Below are 11,674 nucleotides of genomic sequence, written 5' to 3' on the forward strand. Positions count from 1 at the left end.
GGGGCAGAGAGAGGAGAGAGAGAATTCCATGGTGGGCAGAGAGAGAAGGAGAAAAAGGGAGAAACGGGGCTCACTCAAAGTGGAGCTCACGTTTTTACTCGAAGCGGGGCTCCTGTTCACCCAGAGGGGCTCGAGCTCACCTGATGTGGGACCCAGACTCACTAACCGTGATATCATGACCTGAGCCAAAGTCAGATTCTTAACCAACCGAGCCACCCAGGCACCAAATAGAGACTAATTTTTTAAGCGAATGAAACATATTATTGAAATTTTTAAGTCTTAATACTTTATTTTTCTCTTTTTGGATTGTACTCTGAGGGCTAATCAAAGCACTCCAATATTTATTTTAGGAGTGGGATATTGTGTTATATTTACTTACCATTTGTTTTTTTCAAATCCCTGTATTATTAACATTTCACCATAATGCTGTCCAAACTACGTCATCTAAGAAACATGTATTTCTTTATATTTGTACACGCATAGCTCATACTTAGGTGTATAATTTTTTTAATAATTAAAAAATAAGCCATAAAGGCCCTATTAATTATTTGCACATGACTCTCTCTCCCTCTGTGTGTGTGTGTGTATTCTTATTAATTATTTTTATTCAAATTTTATTGGCTTCACAGTTAATTTTATTCCATGATGGTGGACTCAGAAAAGAGTTCAGTCTCTCCATGATGCAAATAAGTTTTTGAATGTTAAAAAAAATAAAAGTAAACAAAAAATAGGGTATTTGGCAAGTGTTTTGTAGGAAGTATGTCCAAAAAGCACACCAAGTATATATGTTTGACATCACATTTATTCACAGTCCAAACCATAGAATTTTCTTCTTTTGTTTTCTCCAGGCAGGGGCAGGGTCATCCAATCAATGTAGTTGAACAATTTACCCTGTTCAAAATATAGTACACACTCATTTGAAACAAATTTGTGGAACGAGTCAACACTGTTATTTATGATAGAATAGATCTCATATGCAACCATACAAAAAAAAAACCTAGAAAATGACTTTACACAAAAATTATCCTTGTTCTTTAGAGAGATAAAGCGTAATTTCATTAGACAAAAATAAGCATTTAAGATTCAAAATTAGGACACATAGATGGCTTCGTGGGTTAAGCGTCCAATTCTTGATTTCAGATCTCAGAAGTCCTGGGATCAAGCCCCCCACTGGGCTCTGCGCTGACAGTATGGAGCCTGCTTGGGATTCCTTCTCTCCCTCTCTCTGTCTGCCCCTCCCCCATGCTCTCTCTCTCTAAATATAGACTTTAAAAAATTTTTTAAAAAGGAATCAAGATCAAGCTGGCAAGAGAAATTTAAAAATCCGAAAATGTGTATGGCAGACCCCATGAAATTTAATTCAATTGCTATGTCCACTATTATAGACAAATGGACACATTTAGACAAAATTAGATGCTGTGGTGATCTTCTGGATTGTTGAAATGCCAAGTGTGTGTAGTCGATAGACTCTCTGGGGCTTCAGTCATGAAAATAATGAAAATAATGGCACTCGTGAAGAAAGACCAGGACACAAAGACCCCTCATGGAATGGAGAGATTGGAGCACATTCAGATGACTGATGACTTAAGTTAAGGCAATACACTGAACCTGCTTAAAACTACAATCAACTGTGTTTTAGACACCCCATGGAAACCTATGTAGGTTAAACAGAAAGAATGTACTTACAGAAAAACATACCTACAGGTACCTTTCTGTCCCAGGTATTCTTCTTCACTCGCCCAAAGCATTCCCACACTCCTTGCTTGGTGTTGAGTCTACAGACTAGTAACCATTCTACTGTACTAACACATTGCCTAATTATGATGCTCATAACTCTTGTCTTTCCCTCAAGAATGGAAATATATTCGTTATTCATTCACAGTGTGTTTAGACACTTCAACCTATGACTGATGCACAGTAGTCAATCTCTAGATATATGCTGAACTCACTTATCCTTGACCTTTCCTCCGAAAGAACAAATAGAAATGTTTAATGTTGACAATCTAATTCACAGGAACCACATAGTATACAACGAACTTAAGAAAAGGTACTACATACCTTTTTCCATATCCTATGGAAAGCATATTTAACATCTACGTTCCTCAAGCTATAAATCAAGGGATTCAACATGGGGATGATGAGGGTGTAAAATATGGATGCCACTTTATCGGCATCAAAGGAATGACCGGACTCGGGTTGCACATACATAAATATCAGAGTCCCATAGAACACTGTGACTACTGTCAGGTGGGACCCGCAGGTGGAAAAGGCCCTGTGCCTACCCTCAGCTGAGTTCATCCTGATGATGGCTGCCAGGATCAGCAGGTAAGACACAACAATTACAAGAAGGGATGACATCAAATCAAAAACTGAGAAAATCAAAATTATCAATTCAATTTCATGCGTATTTGAGCAGAGCAAGGACAACAAGCGAAGACTGTCACAGTAGAAATGGCTGATGACATTGTAGCCACAGAAGGATGAACTAAAAATCTTTATGGTGACCAGAAGAGACACAAATGTGCTGTAGAGATAGGGGATTGTCATCAGCACCTGACACACCCTTTGTGACATGATGACTGGATAGAGCAGAGGATTACAGATGGCCACGTAGCGGTCATAGGACATAGCCGACAGAATGAAAAGCTCGCTAATGATGAACATAATGTAGAATGCTCCCTGTGTGGCACACAAATGATAGGAAATTGTGTTTTCTTCCACAACAAAACTGGCTAACATTTTGGGTCCTACAGTTGTTGAATAACCCAGATCAGTGAGAGCCAGGTGTTTGAGGAAGAAGTACATGGGTGTTTGTAGCCTGGAGTCCACCTTGGCGAGGATGATCAGGCCCAGGTTGCCCACCACTGAGATCACATAGATGATGAGGAAGAGCCCAAATAATGGAGCCTGCAGCTCACGACGGTGTGTGATTCCCATGAGAATGAATTCATTCACCACTGTCAGGTTGTGTTTTTCCATCCAGGTTTACTGGAAAATCTATCCTGAATCAGCACAGTAAATAGCTTTCATGTTATATCATCTGGTTGTGTTTTATCCTGAATATAAGTAAAATAACAGTGTCAAGAGTTTAAGAAAGCAACAGAAATATGCAGTATTGTAATATTATATTATAAACACATTCATAGAAAATCCACACTTACAGCACATAAGACATTGCTTATAAGATGGTGAGCTTCTGATAAACTGCTTGTTACCAAGTACACACCTTCTTCGGTGAGAAATACTGAATTTGAATTACTTTAAGAAAAACTGTTACGTGAACAGAAGGAGAAACAATATAGTGTTGTTTGGGTGCAGTGGTGAACAGTGAAAGAAAAAAATGACATTGCTGGTGCTGATTTCCTGTGAGATAAGGGAGAAGGGCTTTTGCTCTTGAGCTTGACATCTAGGCTTTCTCTCTTGAGTTCAGCAAAGCACAATTTTTTTTCACAGTTTACTCTCTGTTTAGATGATCAGATCCTTGTTTTTTGAAGTTATACTCTTTGAGAAAACTATGTTTGCTTTCTGTCAGATTCCTCTGGTAACTGAACATGCTGTACATTTACCATCACCAAAACACTGGATACTAAAAGTCTCCTAGGCTCCAAATATTAGTTTTCACACCTCAGTATGAGGTGGAGTTTCTCTTATTGCTCAATAAAAAGTAGAAAAAAATTCACATTTATAAATTGATTTAAATAACTATCACAATATTTTTGAGAAGTGGATAAGAAGAATCTAGTCCCTAATGACTGATAATTTAGATATCAAGTGAACACCTGAACACCTACAGTTTCATATCTGCCATATATTTTATTCTTTATTTTTTAAACAATTTTTTAAATATTTATTTATTTTTGAGAGAGAGAATGAGAGAGAGCAAATGGGAGGTGTAGAGAGAGAGGGAATCGCAAGCAGGCTGCACACCGTCAGCACAGAGACAGATGCAAAGCTAGAACTCACAAACTGTGAGATCATGACCGGAATGGACACCAAGAGTCCAACGCTTAGCCAACTGGGTCACCCAGGTGCCCCTATTCTTTATTCTTGACACTTTAGTTGGGCTTTATGGTAGCTCAGTTTTGACCTGTATTATTTGTATGATCAAGTATTTACATGAAACATACAGTTACATAAGCAATATGGCAGTTACATTTCAAAAATGCTTATTAGCCTTTGTGAAGATACTTGATAATCTGAAGAGAAAGAAGAACATTCTTATTTTGTCACGCACTATCAATAGTAGAACACAGAAGCGAACCAGAAATCCTAATGTTTTGCTATGCTTTGACAATGGAATAAAACTGTTACCTTGCAACTGTCACCAAAACTATTTGGATATTGGTATAATACAGCATTACATGAAATCTTCTGTTTACCTGTGATCTAACTTCTGTCTTGACTTCCCCATGTGCTTCATAACACGTGAGATCATTTTATGGATTCTTTTTCGCCCTCTGAGACTCTCCCAGAGGATATGCCGAGCAATTTCTTGATCATCCCTGAAGCATTTGAAAGCTTTACCGAATACAAGGGGGGATGTTTATTAATTGTGTAGAATACTTTGTATTCACCAGTGACTTAGTTTTTTTTTGTTAGTTTGTGTATTACATTCATACATTTTAGTCCTGATTAGCTCTTTTTCCCCCATGTTTTGATGGTTAATTTTATGTGTCCACTTAGCTAAGCTGTGGTGCTCAGTTGATTAGTCAAATATTAGTCTTGATGTTATTGTAAAGATAGTTTTTACATGTGATTAAATTTAAATTAATAGACTTTGAATAGAGTCACGTACCCTCCAGAATGTAGGTGGACCTCATCCAATCAGTTGAAAGCCTTAAGGAACAAAAAATGAGGTCCCCCAAAGAAATTATGCTCCAGACAGCAATAGAGAAAATCTACCTCAGTTTCCCCTCTTTGTACTCAAGACTGCAATATCAATTCTTACGATGCTGGGCTACGCCACAGATTTTGCCTTGCCAATCCCAACAATCATATGTGTTAATTTCTCAAAATCTCCTCTCTCTCTCTCTCAAAGCTGTATTATCATATATTGTATACAGTTATATATATATTTGTATGTCATATAAAAATATTTTACACATATAAAATATGACATATTCATATATGTGTGTATATGTACGTATCTGTATGAAACCTTCTTTTGATTTCATTCCTCTGAAGTACCTTTACCAAAACAAACATATAAGGAAATTGATTAACACATGTTATCTACACCCCTAGCTTGACAGTATTCCTTCAATTCTACAATGGTGTCCTTAGGTGGATGACACACGGACTCATTTTTAAACACCGTCCTATTGTATTGTTTAAAATGATTAAATGAGTTACAAGTAATAATATATTGTGTATATAAGGTGTGCCCTTAACCTTTTTTTTTTCATGTTTTAAATTTTTTTTGAATTTTGTGAAAGGAATATATAGAGTCTCTGGTTTATAAAAATAAGTGTTTAGTAGAAGAGACAGGCAAATAAGCTATGTGCAAGAATATGTAGGAATGGCACCTGATCTGGAATTGAAACTAATTGAGGCTAATATCTGAAGTATGAACAAGAATCAGAGGGGCACCTGGGTAGATCAGTCAGTTGAGCGTCTGACTTCAGCTTAGGTCATGATCTCACAGTTCGTGGGTTTGAGCCCCACATTGGGCTCTGTGTTGACAGTTCAGAACCTGTAACCTGCTTCGGATTCTATGCCTCTCTCTTTCTCTCTCTCTGCCCCTCTCCTTCTTGCGCTCTCTCTGTCTCAAAAATAAATAAATAAAAATTTTAAAAAACATTTAAAAAATCAACTATCTGTTAGAGGATTGTTCTCACTTGAAATTTCAAAATAATGAAAAATTTTATTTATTTCCATGCTTATCACATATTGATTGTTGCCCATCTCCTGGAAACAACAGTACAAGACTCCTTCAGAGTTATAGTTTACATTGGTTAATACATACTTTATTGTTAGTGTATCTTACAATGAATTTTAAATACCACAGTTGCAAATATCCTGCAGGTCCTATTAAGAGCATTTTTTTTACCTCTTTGTTCCTCAAGCGTGGATCATTGGATTCAGCATGGGTATAAGTAAACTGTAAAATAAAGAAGTTATTTTATCAGTATCAAATGAATGGCTGGATTTGAGCCACACATACATAAAAGATAGAGTACTGTAATATATGACTATCACTGTCAGATGGGATCCACAGGTGGAGAAAGCCTTGTGCCTGTCTTCTTCAGAGTTCATTCTGAGGATGGCAACAAGGATCAGAATGTAGGACACAAGGACTATCAGAAGAGATGACACTAATTTAAAAGTTGAAAAGATCAGAGTTATCAATCTAATTTCATAGGTCCCTGAGCAGAAGAAAGTTATCAATGGAGACTATCATAGCAGAAATGCCTGATGACATTATAGCTGCAAAATTATGAAAGGAAAATCCTTATAATAGTTAGCAAAGACAAAATGGTGCTGTACAGATAGGGTCTCAAGCAACTGACAATCTTTGTGACATGACGACTATGTAGAACAGAGGGTTACAGATGGCTACATAGCAGTCATAAGCCATTGCCAACAAAATAAAACTTCGCCAGTAATAAACATACTGAAGCAAGTGAATTGGGTAGCACCTTAGTTATACAAGATGGTAGGCTGAGCTACAGAAGAATTTACTAACATTTTGGGTCCCGCAGCTGTAGAATAATCAAGATCAGTGAAAGCCTGGTGTCTGAGGAAGAAGTACATGGGTGTTTGTAGCCTAGAGTCTATCTTGGTGAGGATGATCAAACCCAGATTACCCACGACTGAGACCAGGTAAACAGTGAGGAACAGTCCAAATAATGGAGCCTGCAGCTCAGGGAGTCCTGTGATTCCCATTAGAATGAATTCTTTCAACAGTGTTAGATTGTGTTTGTCCATGCAGGTCATTCGGGAAACCTATACTGGGAGTAAATATAAAAATAATCATTAACTGGGGCGCCTGGGTGGCTCGGTCGGTTGGGCATCCGACTTCGGCTCAGGTCATGATCTCACAGCCCGTGAGCTCGAGCCCCACATCGGGCTCTGTGCTGATGGCTCAGAGCCTGGAGCCTGTTTCAGATTCTGTGTCTCCCTCTCTCTCTGCCCCTCCCCTGTTCATGCTCTGTCTCTCTCTGTCTCAAAAATAAATAAACGTTAAAAAAAATTAAAAAAAAATAATCATTAACTTTCATGATATGATGGAGATGACTGTTGTAATAAGTGATTAAAGGCCTAAATCATTATGGCCTGTTGCCTTAATTGGCTGTTCTGACACCCAACAGCTCAATTCTTTCTCTCCCAGTTCAGCTGAGCTTTTTACAGCTTTTTATTATGTGATACCAAAGACACAAACAAGAAAAGTAAAAACAGATAAATGGACTTTATCAAAAGTTAGAAAGCAAATTTTTGTGCATCAAAGAACACTATCAAAGAATGAAACGACCTACATGATGGAGGAAATTTTAATTCATGTATCTCCTAAGGCTCTATTATCTAAAATATATAAAGGATTTTTCAACTCAACAAGAAAAAAACCCACAAATAATCCAAATTAGAAAACAGGCCAAAGACTTGAAGACACATTTCTCACGGAAAATATAGAAATGGCCAATAAACACATGAAGAAATGTTTAACACATAAGAAACGCAAACAAAAACCACAATGAGATATCATAGAATGGTTATTGAAAAAGAAAAAGACAAATACAAACGCTGACAAAGGTGTGGAGACATTAGGACCTTTGTGTATTGTTTTTGGCAACGTGAAATGGTACAATTTGATGGTTATTCAATAAGTAAAACAGAGGATTACCATTATAACCCAGCAAATCTATTTCTAGATATATATCCCAAGGTTTTGAAAACCACAGGTGCTCATACCAAAAAGTGTAGGTAAATGCTCAGAGCAGCTTTATTCACAATAGTTAAAAAGTAGAAACATATTAAATGTCCATCAGCGGGTCCATCAACTGGTGAATGGATAACAGATGTGCTATATCCATACAATGGGATATTAGTAAGCCATACAACGAAAGAAGTATTAATATATGCTAGAACATGTATGAACCTTTAAAACATTATGCTAAGTGAAAGAGTATAAAAGGTCACACATTGTAGATACTGTACAATTCCATTACATGAAATATCCAGAATAGGTAAATCCATGGAGACAGCAGATTAGTTGTTGTTTGTTCAGGAACACTGAATTAGTTCTGAAGACACAATACCTTTAGGGACATATTTTTAGTGGGTATTAAAAAGCATTCTACATCTCCTGGAATAAGTGAGAGTTTTATTTTTATTTTTTTTAAACAGGTGCAAATATTTTTTTCAATGTTTATTTATTTTTGAGAGAGACACACACACACACACACACACAGTGTGAGCAGGGGAGGGGCAGAAGCAGGCTCCAGGCTTTGAGCTGTCAGCATAGAGCCCGTTGCAGGGCTCAAACCCATGACCCATGAGATCATGTCCTGAGCCGAAGTGGGACGCTTAACTGACTGAGCCACCCAGGTGCCCCATAAATGAGTTTTAAAAAAGTGTTCTTTTTTTCTGAATCCGTGCTAGTAAATATCAGTCTTCCTATATGTGAAGACAGATATGAGATATTTTTTTCACTGTCTTTATACTTCTATATAATGCACTAAGCTCTTCTCTGTCCCCGTGGTTTATTTATATTTATATTATATTATATATTATATTATATTATATTATTGGAAATAATCTACTTTGGACCATTGAAATTGTTATTTTTTTCCTGCTTAAGACCCTACAAACATGTAAAAACAATACAATGGGCAGAGATTTAGCATTGAATCTTCACTATAAAACTGCTCTAAGAATAGAAATGAAAATTAAACCAACCCCATCCCTGCCCCATCCCCCTGCCAAGTAGAGCATTCAACATTAAAAAGAATGACCATAAAGGTATACTATGATTATAGATAAATAAAATATGCATTTAAATACATATATTTAAAAACCGAAGTAACTTTTGAGGGGGAACAAAGGGAGTTTTAGAAAGAGCTACTAAATAAATGAGTGGCAAATTCACTTTATTTTTATGTATGTATGTATTTATATTTATTTATTTTTTTGTTTTTAGTTAAGTGCCCTTTTCTTTTCTTTCTTTCATTCTTTCTTTCTTTCTTTCTTTCTTTTGTTTTTTCTTTCGTTCTTTCTTATTTTTCCTCCCTTCCTTCCTTCCTTCCTTCCTTCCTTCCTTCCTTCTTATTATTTAAATCCAGATTAGTTAACTTACACTGTAATAATGATTTCAGGAAAAGAATTTAGTGATTCATCACTTCCATATAGCACCCAGTGCTCATCCCAGCAAGTGCCCTCCTTAACTCCCATCATCCATTTATCCCATCCCCCTACCCAACACCCCTTCAGCAACCGTCAGTTTGTTGTGTTTTTAAGAGTCTCTGATGGTTTGTCTCCCTCTCTGTGTTTATCTTATTTTTGCTTCCTTTTCCCTATATTCATCTGTTTTGTTTCTTAAATTCCACATATGAGTGACATTATGTGATGTTTGTCTTTCTCTAACTGACCATTATTTCACTTAACATAATATGCTCTAGTTCTATCCATGTTGTTGCAAATAGCAAGATTTCATTCCTTTTCATTGCTGAGTAATATTCATATATAATATATATATATATATATGTATATATACACACACACACACTACACCTTCTTTATTCATTTATCAGTCGATGGGGATTTGGGTTTTTTCTGTAATTTGGCTATTGTTGACAGTGCAGCTGTAAACATTGGATGCATGTGCCTTTTTGAATCAGTCTCTTCAGCAAATGGTGTTGGGAAAACTGGAGAGAGGCATGCGGAAGAATGAACATGGGCCACTTTCTTGCATCATTCACCAAAATAAAATGGATTAAAGACCTCAACATAAGTCAGAAAACCATCAAAATCCTAGAGGAGAAAACAGGTAACAACCTCTTTGACCTGGGCTGCAGCAACTTCTGACTTGACTTGTCTCTGGAGACAAGGAAAACAAAATACAAAATGAACTACTGAGATCTCATCAAGATGAAAAGCTTCTGCACAGTGAAGGAAACAAGCAGCAAAACTAAAAAGCAACCGACAGAAAAGGAGAAGATATTTGCAAATAATGTATCAGATAAAGGGTTAGTATCCAAAATCTACAGAGAATTTATCAAACTCAACACCCCAAAACAAAGAATCCAGTGAAGAAATGGGCAGAAGACATGAATAAACACTTCTCCAAAGAAGATATCCAGATGTCCAACAGAAACATGAAAAGATGCTCCATATCACTCCTCATCAGAGAAATACAAATCAAAACTACATTGAGATATCACCTCACACCGGTCAGAGTGGCTAAAATGAACAAATCAGGAGACTATAGATGCTGGTGAGGATGTGGAGAAACGGGAACCCTCTTGCACTGTTGGTGGGAATGCAAACTGGTGCAGCCACTCTGGAAAACAGTGTGGAGGTTCCTCAAAAAATTAAAAATAGAACTACCCTATGACCCAGCAATAGCACTGCTAGGAATCTACCCAAAGGATACAAAAGATACAGGAGTGCTGATGAATAGGGTCACATGTACCCCAATGTTTATAGCAGCTCTTTCAACAATAGCCAAACTATGGAAAGACGCTAAATGTCCATCAACTGACGAATGGATAAAGAAGATGTGGTTTATATATACAATGGAATACTACTTGGCAATGGAAAGAATGAAATATTTTTTCCTTTTTTAAAAATTTTATTTAATTATTTATTTATTTTATTACATTATTTAGTGTAATAATGGTTTCATGAATTAGAATTTAGTGATATATCACATATATTGTTCAAACAAACTTTTGAATTTTAGCTATCACAGCTGAAATTAGTGACAGAGTATATTCCTTATTTACATTTATCTAATGAAGAATTTTTTTAATGCACTTATATATTTTTGGCTGTTTTGATATCCTCTTTTGTAAAATGTTTCTTCAGGTTTCTTGCACCTGCCAACCCACCTGTCTTATTCACTCTCAATACGTTGACTGTGTTGATCATCCTCATTCTAGGAGTTAGGCAATTTGTTGTTTTGTTTTGTTTTCTTTTACAAGTTACTTTGAAAGGGTGTGTATATTTTTTTAAAGATGTTTTTAATGTTTATTTATTTTTGAGAGACAGAACGTGAGTGGGGGAGGAGCAGAGAGAGAGGGAGACACAGAATCCAAAACAGGCTCTATCCAGGCTCTGAGCTGTCAGCACAGAGCCCAATGTGGGGCTTGAACTCACGAACTGTGAGATCATGACCTGAGCCATGTCAGATGCTTAACCGACTGAGCCACCCAGGCACCCCAAAAGGGTGTGTATATTTCAAATGAGGTCTCTGTGGATATTTTTTTTCCACTTTTTATGGTATATTTTTATTAATACAAATTTTCATTCCAAATAGAGTATATTTATCAGTGTTACTATTTTTTTGTACCCTGCTTAAGGAATCTTTGCTGATCTCATCATGAAGATATTATTTTACTTTAATTTAAGAACCTTTTTTGGTTTCAGTTTTCCTATTCACATTCATAACACAACTCAATTAATTTTTACATGCAGTGTATAAATGACCAAAATTCATGTTTTACATAGGAACCTAATT

At 36.4% G+C, this 11,674-nt stretch overlaps 1 protein-coding gene and 1 pseudogene across 1 annotated transcript; both read right to left on the reverse strand.

Annotated features, from left to right (window-relative positions):
* Positions 1–2,037: 2,037 nt before the first annotated feature.
* On the reverse strand, positions 2,038–2,979 carry LOC109245304 (olfactory receptor 8K3-like). The gene has a single exon (XM_019412607.2). The coding sequence runs from the start codon at positions 2,977–2,979 to the stop codon at positions 2,038–2,040; it is 942 nt and encodes a 313-aa protein (XP_019268152.2).
* A 3,081-nt stretch (positions 2,980–6,060) lies between these two features.
* On the reverse strand, positions 6,061–6,927 carry LOC109245303 (olfactory receptor 8K3-like; annotated as a pseudogene).
* Positions 6,928–11,674: the final 4,747 nt, after the last annotated feature.

This window comes from Panthera pardus, unplaced genomic scaffold, assembly GCF_024362965.1.
Source record: "Panthera pardus isolate Hobbes unplaced genomic scaffold, ASM2436296v1 HiC_scaffold_12, whole genome shotgun sequence".
NCBI lineage: Eukaryota > Metazoa > Chordata > Mammalia > Carnivora > Felidae > Panthera > Panthera pardus.